This window comes from Apteryx mantelli, chromosome 7, assembly GCF_036417845.1.
Source record: "Apteryx mantelli isolate bAptMan1 chromosome 7, bAptMan1.hap1, whole genome shotgun sequence".
In the NCBI taxonomy this organism is placed as follows: domain Eukaryota; kingdom Metazoa; phylum Chordata; class Aves; order Apterygiformes; family Apterygidae; genus Apteryx; species Apteryx mantelli.
This window is the reverse complement of record NC_089984.1, coordinates 23,718,270-23,738,199: the sequence shown is the minus strand read 5'-3', so window position 1 is coordinate 23,738,199 and position 19,930 is coordinate 23,718,270. Positions and strand designations below refer to the sequence as shown.

General features: G+C 38.2%; 2 protein-coding genes and 1 long non-coding RNA gene across 3 annotated transcripts in view; all 3 read left to right on the top strand.

Moving 5' to 3' along the window:
• The window catches only part of FRMPD2 (FERM and PDZ domain containing 2), a 53,558-nt gene extending 52,850 nt beyond the window's left edge, over positions 1-708 (top strand). The window contains exon 38 of the mRNA XM_067299601.1: positions 595-708. Coding sequence (XP_067155702.1) covers positions 595-606 — 12 coding nt within the window. The 3' untranslated portion in view covers positions 607-708. The remainder of the gene's footprint in view (positions 1-594) is intronic.
• A 1,493-nt stretch (positions 709-2,201) lies between these two features.
• Positions 2,202-8,864, top strand: LOC106497829 (uncharacterized). The gene is made up of 4 exons (XR_001294850.2): positions 2,202-2,216; positions 4,381-4,466; positions 6,608-6,693; positions 8,725-8,864. It is a non-coding gene; the product is annotated as an uncharacterized lncRNA (long non-coding RNA).
• Positions 8,865-11,550: 2,686 nt separating this feature from the next.
• Positions 11,551-17,847, top strand: PTPN20 (protein tyrosine phosphatase non-receptor type 20). Its single transcript, XM_067299600.1, has 7 exons — positions 11,551-11,572; positions 11,680-11,828; positions 13,524-13,614; positions 14,795-15,129; positions 16,313-16,528; positions 16,815-16,877; positions 17,776-17,847. Exons 1-7 carry the CDS (start codon positions 11,551-11,553, stop codon positions 17,845-17,847), a joined length of 948 nt encoding a protein of 315 aa, XP_067155701.1.
• The last annotated feature ends 2,083 nt before the right edge of the window (positions 17,848-19,930 follow it).

Below are 19,930 nucleotides of genomic sequence, written 5' to 3'. Positions count from 1 at the left end.
CACTGAAATTTCATGACAATAGATTTCCTAGTTTTCTACTGATTGTGGTTTGCAGGAAAGGGCTGTCTCTTGTTAAAATTAGACCTCCAACCTGGCAGTAAAACTGGAACAATTTTCTCAGTTCTGATTAAGTCATCACTATTACTGCTTCTTTCACATCATTTAATCCATGATGGTTTATCTGTTCAACTAAAATAATTTTTAAGGGCAACACTTGGACCATTAGAACCGGCCATGCAGCAAATCATAAACATTTCTAGGTTGCTGCTATTTCTGACATCATACCCGACCCTAAAAAAGCAGCTGATTGTACAGCTGAATGAAGCACCAAAGCCAAATAGATATGTTGAAGTTGCCAAAGTTAAGATTTTCATTATAAAACAGTAAAGGAATGGAGTACATAATCTGTTACTGTCATGCTAAAGATAAAAGCAATTTGTTTGTCAATGAAGATTATATATTCGATGTATTATAAAAGGATTACATAAGTACACATTTCATTGCTCTTAAGAGTTTATTTTCTCCTTCTAGCAATTATTAAAAAAAATTATGGAAATACATATGTAATATTTTCCTTTTGATATATACACGCAGCTGCTGTGTTAATCACTGGAAGCTCTCCATGTCTATTCAAGAGAAGAAAGTATCCTATAATTTACATCAGCCAATGAGGACTGTGAAGCACATTGGGATTCTTTGGGATTAAAAATACAAATAAAACCCAGCTCTTAATAAACTCCACTTTAGACTGTGTCCTTTTGTATTATAGGACTTTATAATTAAGATTGAGTTGGAAAAAGCAGAAAATGGGAGCCTAGGATTTGCACTGGTAGGTGGAAGAAATGGCAGGGCTATCCTAATAAAAGCCATCAGCCCGGACAGCATTGCAGATCTGGATGGGAGGCTTCAAGTTGGTGACATCTTGCTGAAGGTAATGCTTGTTCTTCATTGTTCTGGCCCATCTTTTCTCTAACTACTGTGGCTCTACAGTGAGCACTTGTTCAGTATGACGACTGTGTAGATTAAAGATCTGAGGCTGCTTGACACAGTGACATGTAGAAGAAAGCGTCCCTAGACTCCTGGGGGTGAGAATGGTGGTCTGGGAATACCCCTGCACACACTTCAGCTTCCTGCAGGCCTGGGCTTCTCCAAAGCTACTCTGCCTGGGAACCACCTGCCATGTTGGCAAAAATCTGCAATCAAAGAAATGCAGCTTCATTTCCTACTTCTTTCAAATTACCTTACTGAGCAGACGCAGAGGGAGCACAAAGAGTAGGAATAAAAGGAAGCTTGAAGAAAAGAGAGAAGACTGTGAACAAATTCAGCTGCATATCAGGATGAGACTTCTGCTCTCTTGCTTTTTATGGAAGGAAATCCAGCTGCAGGAGCAGGAAGGAGGCTGCAGGGCACCCCAAGACATAAGCAGACCCAGAATAGCAGGGCAAGCAGCAAAGTACAACTATTTTGCAGTGTAACTGTGCCCAGCAAGGACTCCACAGGGAAATCAGGGGAGCGAGAGCTAGCTGACTGCAGCATGCATACAACAGCAGACCAGCAGGAGAGTGGGAGGAACTTATCACAGGTACCAGTCAGGTAGTATCAAGACAGCCAAAAAGCACAGGGATTAGAGCTTTTGAATCTTTATTTGTAATCTTTCTGTCCTAACCACCTTTTAATGGCAAATCATCTTTTGTACCCCAGGTTATTTTTTTCTACCCCCCATCTCCCCCTTCAAGAGGTTCAATATTTTGTTGTTTTGTTTTCTGTTTTTCATTTGCTTCCTTCTCTCCTACTTTTGCCATCTGAGGAGTGGAGGGAAATGATGCCCTCTTAATATGCCAGAAAGCACAGACTATACTTCTGTTGTGCACTGCTGGCAATCAAGGTATAAAAAAGTAAAGCAGAGAGGATCAAGTGAGTTACTAAAATGGAAGAGAATGAGAACACATGAACTGCAAAGAAGATGTATAAAATATGCTCAGTGCTGAGATATGTAATAGCCTTCTGTTACAGGAATCTGGAGGTATGTCATTGTGTTTTTCAGGTGAACGAGACTTTAGTGTCTGGTCTGCCACGCCAAACAGTTATAGATCTGCTACGCGAAGCTCAAGGCACTGTTCAGCTCACGGTCTGCCGAAGCATGGCTTTGCGTTGGGCTTATTCAGGCAACCAGAGTAATAATACATCTTCCCCTCAAAACACAAAAGCACAGTCTGGTAAGCAGCTGCATCCACTCAGTACACATTAAAAGTGGGATTACATGATGCCTGGGCTCAGTTTTCCTGTCAGCAAAACAATTTAATTTCACTAACTTTACAGTTACTCCTAATTCATAGCTGTAAATACAAGCAAGTTCTTTACCCTGCCTTACAGCACTGACCAAGCCATGCAAGATACAGGAACACAGGGAATGCCCAGGTGTGATTTTAAATCTTGGAATGGTGGAGACAAAGCTGTGCGACCCTCAGAGACACTTTAACTTAGCTTGTGTTTTTAGGTCATGATGGTTCCTGGTCTGCACTGATTTTACCCAATTCTGTAGAATTTACTGATAAAAATCACAAACAGTTCCTGACCCAGCTGCTAAAATCCATTTCCCAGAAATTTCACATCCCAGCACTGCTACCTTACCTCCTGGAAGCACTACAACCCGCAATCTGCCTGGCAGACAACTCCTCTCCCTTCTGTGTCTGCTCATACTCAAACCTAGAAGCCTCAGCTCCCAGGCTGATTGCTATTAGTTTAAGAGCACACCCTCCCGTGTAGGCAGTGCTCAGAGAGCTCTGAGCTCTCTAAGGAAATCTAACTCTAAGGAAAAAAACATATGTTGCAGTCCCTAGTCCACTGAATACTCAAAATTCAAATGTTTATTAAATCTGGGACTGGAAGCAGGGGCAGACTATTCTGAGGGCAGACTATTACCAAAACATTATGGATTTATAGTCCTCAACATTCTACTTCTTTGAACACTTAATAATTTCCTAATGTGTGGAGAAGCTTCAATGGGAAGAAGAGAGAATTCCTGCTTAAAATACTGTCTGGCCTACCTGTTAGAAATTGTGAACTTTGTTTCAAATCTCCTCGGGCAAGAAGTCACTGTCATTGCTACCTGTTTTCTCCCCAGCTGACTGGAGAGCACAGCTGACTGTGGGTTTTGGACATATTTAACAGCAAACATTTATGCATCCAGTCAACTTTACTGATGTAAACCTACCTGCCTAGCTATTCTAGGCAATTCTGTGGTTAGGCAGCAGCTGACTGTAGAATTCAAGGATCTCAGTTTTCGGGCTTCAGTGTCTCACTATCAGACTGTACCTAGTTTTCTTGAACTCCTAGCCTGTGCCATGAGCACTGGAGAGTCCTTTACTTAGCTCAAGAGCAGGGCTCTTCCAAAAGAAGAGGTGTACAAACAGGGGTGGGAGAGATGCAGGGGTGCCAAGTGGGTCATCATGCAGAGCTGGGGAGAAGGTGCTATGAGTCCATGGCAGTTGAGGACTCTGGGACAGCCAGATTAGGACTGTCAGAAGAGGCAGTTGGAAAAGGCATAATTACTCGGGGTGACCTTGATGAATCTGAAGTAGCTAAAGGGAGTGGCATATTTAAATTTTCCTATTTCTTTCTCAGGGATTTGCAATTGACTTTTCAACCAATCTCATACCATAATGCCTTAAAGCCTCTTTCTGTAAGGCTGAGAGAACTGTGTTCAGCTCTGGCCTGGAAGGAGAATGTTCACTTCCCCATCCCAGCTCCAGTTTAATTTTTGGGATAAATGAGGCAGAAAAGGGAAAGGCAGCCAGGTATAAAAAGGCTGACTGAAGTTCCGGCTCCACTAAAAGGTGTGGCAAAATTCCCATAGGCTTTGGTGAGACTAGGCCTTCCTCCAGCTGTGCAAATTCAAAGGACGAGCTGGAGGGACATTTATTTGGGTGTTGCATGATATTGGTGAATTAGACAGTTGCTGGGAGGTTCAAACTGTTTTCCTGAACCAGTAAAACCCAATGGTATTATGGAAGGATTGGCATCAAAGCAAATCTATGCTATTTGTCTCTCATCACTGCAGGAGAATGGTCTGGGTTTGGAAGGGCAGATTTAAATTCTGTTATGGAATTTTTATAACTCCTACTGATACAGGCAGCTACTTCAGTGCATCTTCTGGCCACCTGAATTATGCTGGCTTCTTAAATGGTGATATATGCCATTTGTGCTTTTCTGCCCCTCCCAGAGCAACCAGAAAAGGAATATTTCCTTTCAGTTTCTGTTCCTGTATCTCAGTTCCTCTTCCAAGACCAAAGTCCCCTGGTGTGGGCTGCACAGAAGAAATGGATCTATATTTTCATGCTTTTGAGGTATTTTACTTTGATTTTACGTTTTCATATTCAGATGACCACAGTGATGATGGATGCATAGGAGCTCAGCCTGTTTTCACTTTAAGGGAAGAAGAGGAATGCAACCAGACATGCAGCCAGGTAAAATCTGAATCAGGCTTCTAGAAGTTATCAGGCAATGTGCTCCTATGTTTGTTGACAGAAAGGGTTTGGTGCAATGCAGGCAAGGGAATTTAGAGCCACACCTTGTTAATGAAAAAAGATTAACCTGAGGGAAGTGTGCTGCAACCACTGGAGCTGGTAACATTTGAACGAGTCACGGATTCCACTGAGATAAGAGCATATGATTAGCATAATATATATGCTAAATGCGGGGGTAAAGGAAAGCTGCACAAGCAATGCTAGTTCTAGCGCTATATAATTTTGGAATGAATGATTTATCGATTTTATCATTCTTTTAGTATTTTAAAATGTAACATACTTCAGAAGATTGCTATTCACCTTTCTTCCTATTAATACTCATAACTCTAAGGCTCTCAAACTTCTTCAAATTGGGTTATGTTTTTAAATCTTAGTAAGTCCTCCAAAACATTCCACATTCAAATTTTACAGCATCTATCCTGAGTTATACAACTGTAAAACTTTTCCTCAAAAAATGTGATAAATATAAGTCTTTTTAATCTCTAGAGCTAAAAAATGCCCCAAACCCTGCCTCAACCAATGTTAATGAAACTAGAAAAAGGAAAATGGAGGAAATCCTTGAACTCAGTAAGCTAGGAAAACCTTTAAGAAGACTCTGTTGAGAAAGTTTTTAGAACACAGTTGGAATGAATGTTGGAAATAAACCGCTAGAGACTGATAAAATACAGTATCAAAACTAGGTTATGTCCATGATCTAACAAAGAAGAATGCCAAAGAAATAAGATTAATCAGAAGTGGGAGTTTCTACTATGGTTACAGGTTCCTTTTTAGACCCCAGTGTTAGCAAGGCATTAATACACCCTTTTAGTTTTAAGCAGGTGATTAAGTCTACCTGGTCCAGCAAAGGATATGCCTAACTTTAAGCTTGTGCTTAAATTTTTTGCTGAATTGGTTCCTTAAAGTCTCTATTCTTCATTATTTTCAGCTTGCCTTTAGCACTTTCTTCTATGAATAGGAACTATTTGCGCTTTACTTTACAGAGCACAGCTGCCATCCACTCCAAACACGTAGTCTTTGAAAAAGACAAGCTACTGAATTAAAAAAAAAGAAAAAGAACAGATACATAAAAGCAGCAGTAAAATATCTTTCCTCGGCAAAGAGAAAACAAAAAACCATATAGCATTCTCCAATCAGTGTGGTCAGTATACGCAGAAACTGGATAAATGAATTCATGATTAAATAGGCACCCATGAATTCCCCATTTTCCCCATTCTAATGGAGAAATATAAAGATGAAAGTTAGAAAATAAGGTACAAGGGCAGCTACTGTAATGATTCTTTGGAACGTTCAATAGTTTATACTATGTAACACGCTGGAGTGGTTTTCTGAGTGCATCTGGAATATTAAGCAGGGAAAGAAGAAGAAGAAGAACTCCAGTCTGAACTAAAATTTAAATAATTATCTGTCAAGTGTTACAGCTGAGAAGGAGCCACTTCCATACATTGAAGGCAGATAACCTGCATCATAATCTAAATGCAGAATCCAGTTATCATTCTCTAGTACTGAAAAACAGCCACCAGTACTATTGCTTCTACTCCATCTGGAGGACAATCAAGCGTCTGACTCCTCTGTCGAGTGTTTCTTCTGCAGAGCAGCTGCACCCTGCTTCTAACAGCTGGCATCGTTGTGTCTGGGATAAAAAAGGAAATTATTACTAACAGTTCCAGCTCAAACACTGGTGCTTTCTGCTGCCAAGAGTGGGAGGTAAAGAGCAGATTGTGGATCATGACTCCTGTGTCTGCACTTTCTTTATGAGATCAGAGAGGATATAATTAACACCAACCTTTTCAAAGTTCAGCCATGCATGCCAGCTTGTACAGAGATTTCTGAAGACTGCACTGTTATGAAGCTCACAAATACAGCTGATGGGGCTTTTTACTCCTAGTAGATCCTGCAGTGCTGAGTCAGTTACGTACTTTCTTCTGCAAGTGGAAACTATACTTTCCATCTTCCCTTTCCATCTTGGATGAAGGACACATTTTTGTCAGATAATAAGAAAGAATATTGATGAAAGTAGCTATATTGTTTATGTTTCTTTTTACTGATTTTTTCCACAGCTCTTTCTTATTTTATACCTACAGGATCCCAGAATTACACACAACTCCCTTCTGCAAGGTCAGCTGGCTGGACCAGAATATCGGGATATTGCCAGTAAGAATTCTGATAGGTAAGTCTTTCAGACACAGTAAAAATTATCAAAATAACTATTACGGATAGGTTATTCTTTTATCTCCAGAGCTATCCCAGTATGATATGCAAACACACTCAGATGTCCCAAATTATATAAACACAGTTCTATTGAAATGCAGCTCCATCTGCAGAAAGAGCTGCCAAACAGCCTTCATGCAACAACTAAGAGAAATGCGACAAAAGCTTTTAGGCATATCTATATAGAAATTGCCTTGTTTTCTTAATGGTCTTATTGGCCTGGTTCTCAGGATCGCTAACAGCGTTCTGCTCCCACTGATGCCACTGGTAGGGTTAAATTCTAGCCTGGAACTTACCCAGTCAGAGAATAAAAATAATCTACCGTAACGTAAGTAAACAGTGATGCAGAATAACTAGCAAATATAAAAATACTGTGGTCATGAGGAAAAAACTTGAGGGCTTGTACACAGTGAATGTATGTACAACACAGTCCAGAAGTGTAACTGCAACTCATGCAGACATGCCTTTAAACTCGCTAGCTGAGAAAGTGTGACAAAAGCTGTGGTAGCCCAACTGCGCTCAGGACGGACAGGCTCCCCATGAGTTTTGCTAAGTGTCTGAAGCATGTCCTGCAGCCTGTTCTGGACCCTGTGCTCCTACAGCTGTAGAATACTGATGTTGAACCCTGGGCATCTGGGGACCAAGAGAATTTGAGGATGTCACTCCAAAGAAAGTATGTGGGTACATAGTACAAGAAAAGAACAATTTTACTTAAAGTTTTAAATGTACAGTACAAGGGGCAATCAAAGAGTAATGCAGTACTGATAAGACATGGGCAGTTTGTTTATTGCTATGATATAGAATATATGAAATATATGATTGTTTTCTTCATCACTTATATTCCACATAAATGGAAAAAAGATTATAAATGCTTACATTTAAAACTTAAAATTTTGTAAGAACAGTAACAGCCAGCCAGTCAATTAGGGAAGAAAATCTTTTCTAACTTACTTGCATACAGAGACCAAGTTTGAAAGAAGGCTTGGGAGCATTTGGAAGTGAGAACATCCACATGAACATAAGCTCAGTGCCACTAGCTATTATCTCATCACTAATACAAAATTATCTTGATCTATGCCAGGTAATCAGGTATGATTACTATTAAATTATCTTGCTCTATATGATGTAAACATATATCTATTACTAATACTGAGTTATCTTATCCTATGTAAGGATAATAAGTACCTCTCCTGGTTGTTTTGCAATTAAGCTAGCTTTCTGACCCCCATCCTGAGATCTGAATCTTTTTACTTACAGTATTTTCTGGTAGTCCTACTTTCTACTCGCAAAAGCTTTAGCTAACTTGAACTTGCACAGCCTTCAACAGTTACTGATATTTGCCAAGCTGCTACTTACACTGTTTTCTATTTCTTACATTATGTATTATAATCCTATATAGGATAGGATTATATAAGATTGTAATATGCTCGAGCCTCCTAAAAGAGTTAAGAGCAAATGTTAGCTGTGCAGGGTACTGGATTTGGCTAGTACAGGCATATCTAACCCATTCTGCACACATTATAGCTGTATTCTGGACTGTAGACATACCTTCTACCTAAAACATGTTTGAGAACTCTATAATTCTCTAAATAGTTCAGGCAACATTATCAAGTTGGGCCTATTTGGCTGTGACCACCTCACAGTTTTTCAAATATGATCCTGTTTTTCAATTATTTTTAACTATGACAAACTTTACTTTAAATGCAGTTTTTGGCAGCTTTTTATACAAACCACCTTCTAAGCTCTTTGAAAAAATACCCTATACAGATAATAGTATTTTTTTACTATGTTTGCAAACATTACCCCAGACAAAAAATACAGTTAATCCTTGAGCTTATTTTCTTCCAGGTTCACAGCAATTCTTGAAAATAGTTGTTCAAGAAAGTAAAAAGCAGCTGAAAATAGATTAAAACCAAAACCTTTCTATAGGCCAGATTATCACAAGTTATGCCACTTCCAGCAAGACCATTCAGTTTACCTTGTTTTACAGATATGCAGGATGTAAAAGCTACACAAGAAGAGAGAGTCAGCAGTCGGAATCAGACAGCTGGAACGATGAAGAGGATGATACACCCCAGAGGATTTCCTTTCTACCTAGAAGTAACTGTGCAAAAAGTTCTCTTGTTTCCCTAATGTAATAGGCCAGTCCCTCAGTACACGTACAGTGAGATGAATACTAATCCCCTGTATACAACTTTACCCTGAGCTAATGAAGAATCTCTCTCTGTTTTTAGCAGATCTCTGATCAAAGCCAGACAAACAGAGATTCTATTATAATGTCATGTATTATGTCCTTCCCCAAAGGGAAAAAAAATCCCTGAACACATTGATTGTATTTGATTAGGTGTACAAACTGAGCAAGTAAGAGGAAAAGAAGGTTGCTGAATTAGTTTGAGCATTATCGCGATACTTCTTCAAATCATGCACTATTAGATAGGGCAAAGAAATGATATATTGGTTCAGTGACTGAACCAAAAAATAAATATTTTGTTTTGGGTCAGAAGCAGAATTGTGGGAAGTTTTCAGTGCATAATTAAAAAACTTAAATTCTTAATTTGTCCCAGAATGAATAAAATAAAAGCAGATGGATTATCTTACAAGAGATAAAGAAAACAGACCTGGATGTGGTAGAAGGCCTGTTTCATATATGAAAGACAATGTCAAAGAAGGCATTGAGAATTAACATAATAAATTTCAGGAACATACTACAAAATGTGTTTGTTATCACTGGATATAATAGGTCCTTGAAATCATTCTTCTCTTCTCTCCCTTACTGTTCTCTACAACTCCTCAAAAAAGTAACTTAAAGGCTTACATAAAAATGTAGAATGAAAGGGTCATATTCTGTTTCAAGACTGTGTTCCTACAATCACTGTATTTCACTTTATATAGCAATTTCATTAAATCCTCTAGAACTGATGTACTAAAACACACGCAGAAGCATTTTCACAGACCAAGTGCTAAAACTTCTCAGAGATCTCAGAAGAGAGTTTACAGAAGGAAATTGCCTAGTCATTCCTAAGGGAAATTCAGCTGCTTCTGCACCAAACAGGAGAATTATTTGTGAAAGGGATCAGACTGAGGATGCTGCCGTATCCCACAGATTCCCTGAAATATGTGTCTCGCCTTGCTGCTTCTCGCTCTGTGGAAGCAATGACTTGCTGTTAGCTTTTATTAGAGGTAAATTACAGTCCTCCCCCTCACACTGCCAAGCTGTGCTGGCTAGCAAACACAAAAGTATAATCAATGTATCCTTTACTAGCCTCACAAAGTTTTTTTTTTTAATTTGACCTGGAACACAGCACTAAATGAATGTTCACTGTGAACTAATGTCTGTGTACCTGGCTGCACAGCTGCATAAAGGCACCCAGAGGATTCTTAATCACATTTCACTAGGCATACATGATTAGTCTAAATCTCTCCCTTGATCCAAAATACTAAGCAGGGCTTCTGCTATTAATTACACGGAAAGTCCATTAATTAAAAACTGCAAACATAGTGATCAACTACAACATTTTTTATGCCAACGTAACAGCAACATGACTAGAGGCTTTTGTCATATGAAAGTAATTTACTTGGAATATGATTAAAGTCCTTTAATGAGGCCACCTTACTCAGGAGGTGGAAATACACAGTGGGACTAGAAAGGGTTTTCAGTAACTGCCCTGGTGTCATACAGATGTAATAGCAATGAAATTATGGGAGTGTTTGAACCTACAGGGAGTCAGGCTCAAGCTCTAACTGCAAAACTCTGGTCATTTAAAAGCTGATCATTTCCTACTGCCAGACCTGCAATGACCCAAAAGCCCAAGTCTGGTGTACAAGTGGCAAAAGGAAAAGGAGAGGCATGGGAAGCAGCCCTCCTCTGTCTGGAGCGGTGGGCTCGCCCCACTGGCACTCTCAGCTAACTTGTTCATAGAAAACCCTTACACTTGTGAGGGCTATAGAAAGTGAACAGAAAGGGTTTCAGATGCTCAAGCAAGACAGGTTCAAGTCATCACCCAAGATAAAAACACAGCAATATTTATGTAAGGGATTAGCATGACATCTCACACTAAGAAAACAGAGAGCATTGCTCCTTGTCTTCAGCCTACAGCAAAGCTGCAGAACTGATCATACAGGCTTTCTCTGAGAAAATTGGAATTTTATTCTTTGCTAACAATAGCCTATAACTGTAAGAATAAATTTCGTACTACCTCTGCCTTGAGCCAGTATTCTTACCAAAGGAACTACTGTTTTTACTCTTCATGGTAACAGAAATTGCTAATATGCCTTTCTTTTCAATTGCTCCAGAAGTGATATTTCTGGAGATTTAAATGTTTATCCATATTCTTAATCTGTTATGTTCTGGGTCAGAACATATTCTTCAGGATGAGCTAATTATTAAATTGAATCCTGGATTTGGTACATGAAAGATACTTCATGTCTTGGTCTTGAGGGGGAGTGTGAGGTAAAATGAACAGAACAGAAGATATTTTCTGATCGCAGGGCGGAAGAATTTACAGTGATTATTCCTAGCAGTGGGGTGTGACAATACTAATTTTCAGGAAACTGTTGGAAGCATGAAGGTGATTTACTACAAAGATGTGGCCAGAGTCTCCTATACCAATATAAACCAATGTTAAAGTTTACAGTTCTGTAAGAACATTTTATTTAGAGGAGACTCTATTTTGAAACTGTGTAAGGCCAGAAGTTCCAGTAGTTAGATCCATTTTCAAATCCCATGAAACCTGGTGCTGTTTGGATACATGGTACTGAGTTATTCTTTCTACTGTGAACATAACTAAGTCAAAAGTATATTCTGTGTTTCACTACCATGTTTCACTACCACAATATAAGTAAAAAAATGTACTGAAGTACTACAGTCCCCTATTTTTTAAAGCAAAAGCTATCTCTATGGATAATAACCATTAAAAAATCTTCTTTTCTTTTTGTTAATGCATAGGCAGAACTTTTGTTTCTGAAGATGAACTGGCTCAGTTAATTAACTTTAAACCCTCACTGACTGGAGTAGGTCCAAGGACTGGCATCAGAGGTCTTATTCGAGGTCTTCAGCTGCAGATTGAGAACCAAGAGGTCTTAAAAGAGTTTATGGTAAACTGTGATTTCTTTTTAAGATCTGAGTGTTTAGCAAAGCTAAGAAAGTGATTTTTATTAGTCTTCCACATGCTGTATGGGAGATCTATTTGTCTATCTTTACTGATTCCACTTTTTCAGAGAATTATTCCAGCCAGAATGTGTCTTCCACTCTGTGCTTTTTGGGGGATGTTACATCTGGATCTCTCTCTTTACCTGCAGGTCAGGTTAACACTGTTTCCTGTCCAAAGATCCTGCCATAGATTAACTTTTCTTGCATAGATTATCTTTTCTCTGTTGCCCCCTCAGTTCTGCTGAACTTAAGCCTAAGAAGTGTTCTAGGAGTTGCAATAGAGCAAGAAACCCATGCTGCTAGGAATTCACTAGGTGAAGGATTTAGCTGATGAAAGGAAACACACATTTCACACAATGCTCCAGCGATCCATGGAACATATTGGCACAAGATGCTATTAAGGTCAGGAACCTTGTGGGACTAAAACATAAAATAAAAAGAATAAAATACTTCCATGGATAATGAAAATACACAGTTATGTCTGATGGCATATAAATTATGAAAAAGTGTAAAATTATAAAAACATATAAGCTCTTTTGTTTCAGGATATAAATGAAGTACTCAGGATGGAGGTTATCAGTAAACTTCCCAAAGAACAGATTATCTCATAATTCTTCAACACAATACTGGAATTTCCTTTAATGGATGTACTCAGCATCAGTGAAATACATTGCTCCCGTTTTTCCATAGTAATCATAATTTTATTAGTTCCTTCCTACCTCTGACATTCTGAGTACAAAATCCCATAGGCTCAAGTGCACAAGATTTGTTAACTCTCCTCAAAGCCCAAGAGCATAAATTAATTTCCATTCATTCCATTCCATTACTGATGTAGCATAAGATGCTATGAGCTGAGTCACATGTCTGCTCAGAAAACGTAAGGATCTAATAGAAAAAGCACTGAAGTGCCAAAGCCAATGGGTATTTTATCCAACTAAAAGCTGTAGTAACTGATGAAGATGTGAAAGAACTGTCACATGTGTTTCATGCTGTATACACTGTATAGTGCCATAATGTGCTGGCTAAGCATGGCGCAAGTTGGTGCAATGCACACGAAGAGGTAAAAGAGAGGAAGAAAAGTGAAGGTAACTCAAATGAAAATGAAATGAAATGTCATGAAATGTAAATGAAATTAACTTACACATTCTGGCTCCCTGGCTTCACTGCATTCTATTCCCCCAGATCTGCTATAAAACACTTTTGACCATGCAATTTGCACTTAACATCACTGGTGTTGTTCCCTATATCCATCATTTCCTCTGTCACTGAAAAGTATCTGCTGACATTCGCTGGTGATTCAGCCAGCATGTTGTTGATCAGGAATGCTGACTTTTGGCCAAGACACTATTCTAAACATCTATTTTACAGTAGTATACACTAGGCGTATTTAATGACCAGTATTGAGGATGTGGATTGGAAACCTCATTTAAATTCCCCAGAAATTTTGTGCAGGTTGAAGAAAATACAATGTAATTTGAATTCCTGGCCTAAAGTTTAGAGTATGTTTTAGTGATTCTCTACTGCAAGAATTTTTTTTATCAGTCCTGGGTCACATACATCAGTAAAATTTGCTTACTAACTCCGTAGGTTCTCTGTAAAGGATGCAAGCAACATGGATTGACTATTTGTCTTTGATCTAGGCTTTAGAACAGGTAAAACCAATAGACGACTGCAGAACTGGCAAAGCACCAGAAAACCGTGATAAAAACAGATATCGAGATATTCTTCCATGTAAGTATGCACACCAATGAGACATACACACACATTCAATGGGTGAAGACATGGGAAACCAGAAAAACAGCTATAAGACTGAGTTGTAGGAGGCAAATCTAACACATCCTGAGTCACAGAGAACTCCACTAATAATGAAATGTGTGAGATTTTTCCAAAAGAGGTGGGGTTGGACTTGAGAGTTTATGTAAGGATGTCTGTGATGCACAATATATAACTTTCTGAAGCATTGTTCTCCACAAGGCAGGACTTGGTCTGGTAGGGGGCCAGCTGTCTTGGTGTTTCCTTTCCTCTTTCTCAGAGACATTGATCTACTATATTTCTATGGGGAAATGTAACTTGAACTATAATAGCAGCTCTTTAAATATATTTAAATCTACAGTTACATGTACTGCTTGTGACACAGTGGAATTCTGGAAAGTATAGTGGAAACCATAGAGTTATGATTGCTCTCAAAGCAATCATATGCTCTCGAAAAGCTACAAGATTCTTTCAGAAGTATTTGAAAGCATAATATCCAACCTGATCTTTCAACTAGTCTACTCTGTTCTTATTCTAAGCCAGAAAGAAGTTTCACCACTGATAAGAAGTAATTTTAGAAGAAAGACTTGAATCCAAGAGCTGAATGATTGCTGTTAACAAGGATCTCTAAAACCCAACTTCCAATGTACTGCCAAACTATTCTCTGAGGGGTATCATGACAGCAAGAGAAAACTTTCCTTTTGGACCCTTGAGGTCTTTCTAAACTGCTGCAGCAGGATTACACATGCAAAATTTGTAACACAGCCACCTCTGTGTATTAGTGATACAGTACAGACTCTTTGGACTTCCTGTTTTATAAAACCAATATCCAGTGACAATGGTCCCATGCTATACATGAATAGCAGTGTGAAATACACTATTTTGAACAAATGCCAAACAATTCTTTGTTAATTAGAAGGCTTTCAGAGTGTGATGGAAGTACCTTAAGAGAAATACAGCTGCAGTGAACCATACAATGTACTTGCAGGAATTCCTGTTAGCAGTGATTGATATTAGTGCTGCTAGACAAATATATTCTAAAAACCAGAGACAATATTTTGCTGCTAGAGGCTCAGGTTCCCCATCTCTTAGATCCTAGATATGGTAGAAGTCTGTTTCAGATCTACAGCTGAAAGAGCAACTTTCTGTTTCTGTGCAGATGATAAGACACGAGTTCCTCTCGGAGAAAACAATGGCTACATTAACGCAAGTTACATCAGAATGAAAGTTGGAGAAGAGGAACATTTCTATATTATAACCCAAGGGCCTCTGCCTTCCACCATAGCTGATTTCTGGCAAATGGTTTGGGAGAATGAATCAGATGTGATTGCCATGATGACAAAAGAAGTGGAGCTAGGAAAAGTCAAATGTCATCAATACTGGCCTGAACCTCCACATGAATCTATAGACCTGGCTAACTTCCATCTCAGGCTAGGCAGTTACCAGATACTGGAATACTTCATAATTAGAATAATAGAAGTGATCAACAAGCACGTAAGTTGAGTATAGTTAATATTTTTGTAGATGAAGAAATTGTTTACATGAATAAATACTGAATAACAGGCATGAATTTAGGGTAAATGGGATGCTGCTTCTTTGCTCATTGCACAAGCAGAGGATCCAATTTTGGACAAGAATGTTCAAAAATTAGTTCTTTAGTAGTCACAGAATCGGTGTGCTCAGAATTTTGCAGAATTGCTTATCATTCTTATCAAATTACATCATTAGTAAAGGCTGCCAGAGTGGGCTCCTACTCTGTAACGATGGGTGGAAGGAAAGAGGGGGAGAAGGTAGTTTTCATTCCAGAATTTAGAAAGAATGACACTTCTTTCATTCCTGAAAAGACATGAATGCACATGAAGTTACAAATCTGACCGCAAATTAAACACCTAACAAATACAGAACCTAGTTGTAAGAACATGGAAATTGGAACGTAAAAATTCAGAGCAATTTCAGAAGGACAGATCAGTTCATGGAATTCTTAAAAGATTCTAACTTCTTTGTTTTCCTTTCTAACCAACAAATAAGATAACTACAGCCTTACGGGGCAACAAAGTAACTTCAGTATCTCATCCACAATTATATCAAGCAAATTTCTCAGGCCTATGGCTTCTGAGAGTGCATTTCTGTAAACCTGAAAGAAACCTTAAAACCCACCTACTTATTCCATCCCAACCCCAGCCCACAGAGGCATAACAGGGCTACTGGGAGCCATTGCTACCTTCTCTCTGTGCATCTGTCATTTATGGTATTTGCCTTGCAGCTCACAGCCTTTCTATAAGTAAGTAGCTCACAGAATCAGACATGAATATGGCTCTAATTCACTGAATGCCTTGGTTGTCTAAAGGTCATTTTGTTTCCTTGAGCCACCCTGACTGGAACTTTATCAGGAAGGCTTCAGTCCTAAAAGCTCCTGGATTCTTTTGTGTTGTCTTCAGTTATTTAGATAACGATTTTGCAGAAGAGTTAGCGGATAGACTCAGATCTTTATAATACAAGTCTTTACCAGAATATGACAATACTATTCCTTTTTTCATTTAGCTTTTTTTGATGGAAACACTGGGAAAAAAGCAAAAGCTTTTTTCTCTGTTGTTTGTATTCATTTTTTTCGGTTGACTTCATATAACTATATTACTAATATTTCAGTCAATACACATTTCTGATCTTTCTCTTCCAGACAGAAGAGAAGCGCAGTATAAGTCATTTGCAATTTACCACTTGGCCAGACCATGGTACTCCCACACTAGCTGAGCAGCTTGTAAAATTTATTTGTTACATGAGAAAAGCTCACAAGACAGGACCTGTTGTTGCTCACTGCAGTGCTGGGATTGGAAGAAGTGGAGTTTTGCTGTGTGTTGAAGTTTTGCTGAGCTATATAGAAAAAGATCTATGTGTAAGTATCAAACAAGTCATTGTTAAGTATTGCAATGTATTATGTACTACAAACCAGTATATATGTTAACAATATGTGTGGGTATCTCAGACAAGAATAGTTCCTGGTAGAATTCACCCTAAAAAAATAGAATAAGCCCAGCTTTTGTTGTTTTGAACAACAGAGATAATAATTAAAAATATATCATTTGTAAAATAACTGAGTAATAGTTTTGCCATCAGGATATGTTTAAATCTTTCTTTTTAACTTGGTCTTCAACAAAATAAAACCTATTCTCTCCTGATAGTTCAACATCAAGCAAATAGTGAGAGATCTGAGACACCAGCGTTTTGGCATGATTCAAACTAAGGTAAGTTCTCAATATTCAAACCAGACTATGATTTAAAAAAGCCCAATTCATGGTACACATCCACATGCTTTGGTAAATCAGGGGCTTAAAGCATAATTTTAGCCCTCTCACTTGAGGAAAATGACAGCTTTTTATGCAAGTGGTGTATAGATTCAAATATAAAAATGCTGGTCCTTACTAACTAACTGAAACAAAAAACAGGAAAACAACCTTTGGTGTAGCTTATAGGCACTTGAAATTCAGTGCAAAACAGCAATATAGTACAGATATAGGGCCAACTTTTTTTCTTTAAGGCAAAAAGAAAGGCAAATAACAGGGATTACGAACAAAACAGGTAAGATCTCATAAGAACTACCCTGCAAAATTGCAACCTTCAGTTGAGTTCTGAGCTCTATTGCTGAGCGATCGTCTCAGGAAACCCATCTACTTAGCCAAACCAGCCCCCACACAGAGTTTTCATATAGGAAAAGACAAGATGAGTTTAGCTGAACTTTGAGCAAACAGGAGGTGTGAAGAAAAGCAGGACAAGGCTGGGCTAAGTGATGCAAAGGCCACTATGTATTTTCTCTTCTTCATGTAGACAAGTATTTAAGCACATGCTTGGATGTATCTTTCTTCAGGATAATGACTGAACATGTGCCTAAACTTATGCCTGTAGATTACCTCCTTTGACCTCAGTGAGACTTGAACGCATGCTTACAGGTACTTCCTTGAATAAGAAAGCATTCCTGAACTTCTATGAGTGATAGAACAAAAAGAACAAGGATGTCCTTAACTAAGTTATTGTAACCACGTTGCAAAGCTGCTGATGGTATAAACAGCACTTCAGCCAGTTCATTGTTCTTTGTCTATATGTTGAATGTTATTGGGTATTTCACATTGGTGCCTCTGCATACAGGATCAGTATTTATTCTGTTACGAAGTCGTGCTGAAAGTCCTTCAGAACATTCAAGCCATGGACACCTACTGACTGCAATAAGACTCTTCCCTGTTGCTATTATTCTTGGACTCCCTGGGACCACTCAACCATTATAAAGGGATGTTAAGCCAGGACAGACAAGTGTTGTACTACATGCTCTGTTAGATTACTCTGATTTTTAAACCATTTTTAAACTTTGGTTAACATGCCCTAGGCAAGTCATTTAAATCTTGGCTCGCAGTTTGGAGAAACAGCCAGAACTGCAACACTACTGTTAAATTACCATGGACAATTTGAGTGTTCTCTGTAATAACATATTAGTTGTTAGGAACATATTTTTGGACTGTGATGAGGAGAAAGAAGCCTCTAGATTTAGCTTTACTGTCCAAACGGCAGCTGAAAAGATCTAAGGCTCTGTTGGTGTTGGTTGAAGATTAGCTGACCCTAACATATAGCTGTACATTTTTGGCTCCTGTACTGCAAATCAGTATTTCCTACTGTAGTTATGCTTTTGTGTAGAAGGACTCCATTTGTTTACCTCTAGTTGCTTGAACAATGTCAAATCATTTCCAGGCATCACTCCAGCACAGGAATTTATACCGCCATCACTGGAAATCTTAAATCAAGAGACTGACAGAAAGATAGGACACCTCAAAACCCTAGCTAGTGCTCTTCAAAGCAGGAAGAGAGTTCTAGCAACTGGAAGGAATGTTTATTTTCTTCCAGCGATAGAAACAGCTGTAGACAGTGTTAGTATTCTTTCATTGTGCATCCATGTAAAAAGAATGCAATACTAGACCAGATGAAATAACTGTGTATGTGTGCGTATTGTGGCACACATTTACGTTTCTTCTTTCCCTGATCATTTCCATTGATTAACTATCACATAATTCTTATCTAGGATCTGCTCCAGTTTATGGAAAGTCCCATTGGTTTCAGTAAGGGCTGCATCAGATCTTTAAATCAGAGTAAATAACTCTCTGTACAGTTTATTTCCCTTGTAAAAAGTGTTTCAGTTTGTGTGAGTTTGAATTTGAGCAGCTATCTACTGTTTCCCCAACTGTCTGCCCCTGTGAGGTTTAAACCTAAATTAAACTCTAGAAGGCTCTCTGGTGTCTCTTATGGGAAGGTTCATTGAGGGGTTTCATTTGTCCGAGTTCATAAGATTGTAACTATTTCTATAGTGCTTACAATTACTTTATCTAGAAGCTGATATATATGGAAGTGGAATTATTAGATATGCTTTGGAAGATTAACTTTAAACATAGAAAATGATAACAGCATTTATTTAACTAAACTGCCCATATTTTTAAAACTTCCTTAATCTCAAGAAAGGAGAAAATATTAATAGGCTTTTGACTATAAAACTACAGTATTGAAAAGACAATAAAATAGCTGTTTCTTTTCATTATGAATGAGAGGTTTATGACTCAGAAAGAACGAGGCATTAAACACAAATTAAAAGTAAGCCTTTTAGAAAAAGCCACTATAATACAATTATAATTAAAGCCAATGGCCATTTTTGGCTTTCTGACCTCAGATAATTTGCTGGAAGTCAGGAAAAACTGGAAATAGGATTTATACGAGCCAGATGCTTAATTTCAATCACACTGATAGAGATCTAGAGTAACTCCAAATCAGTGGAGTAACTCTGGACTTACATTGGTGTATATATAAACAGAATCCAATGTTTTGTCTTAAATTAATTGAATTTGAGCCTTCTAGAAAGCGTCATTCTCTCTACATTATGAATTTACTATATTTATGTTGCATATAAAGGACTATTTGCACAATTTTGTCAAGCATCATCAGCCAAATTTTTGTTAGTAACTTTGTTACCTCCGTTTGGTATTTGGCCTTTTACTTTGATTTTATTTATTGTACATGAACTACTATGCAAAATAACACTGCACACTAATGCACAATTCACTTTTTGTACCACAACAACTTTAAAAAGCTTCTCAGTGAAAATATTCCTGGACTTTATGCAAAGATGGTTTTTTTTTTGTGGTTTAGAACAAGCATTTTGGATTTGGAAGATAGTTTTTGTGGCACTGTTTGTTCCTCCAGATTTGTGCATCATCTTTGCAGCTGTTTGACAGAAGTGTTTCTTGTTTTACTGGGATATTAAAAA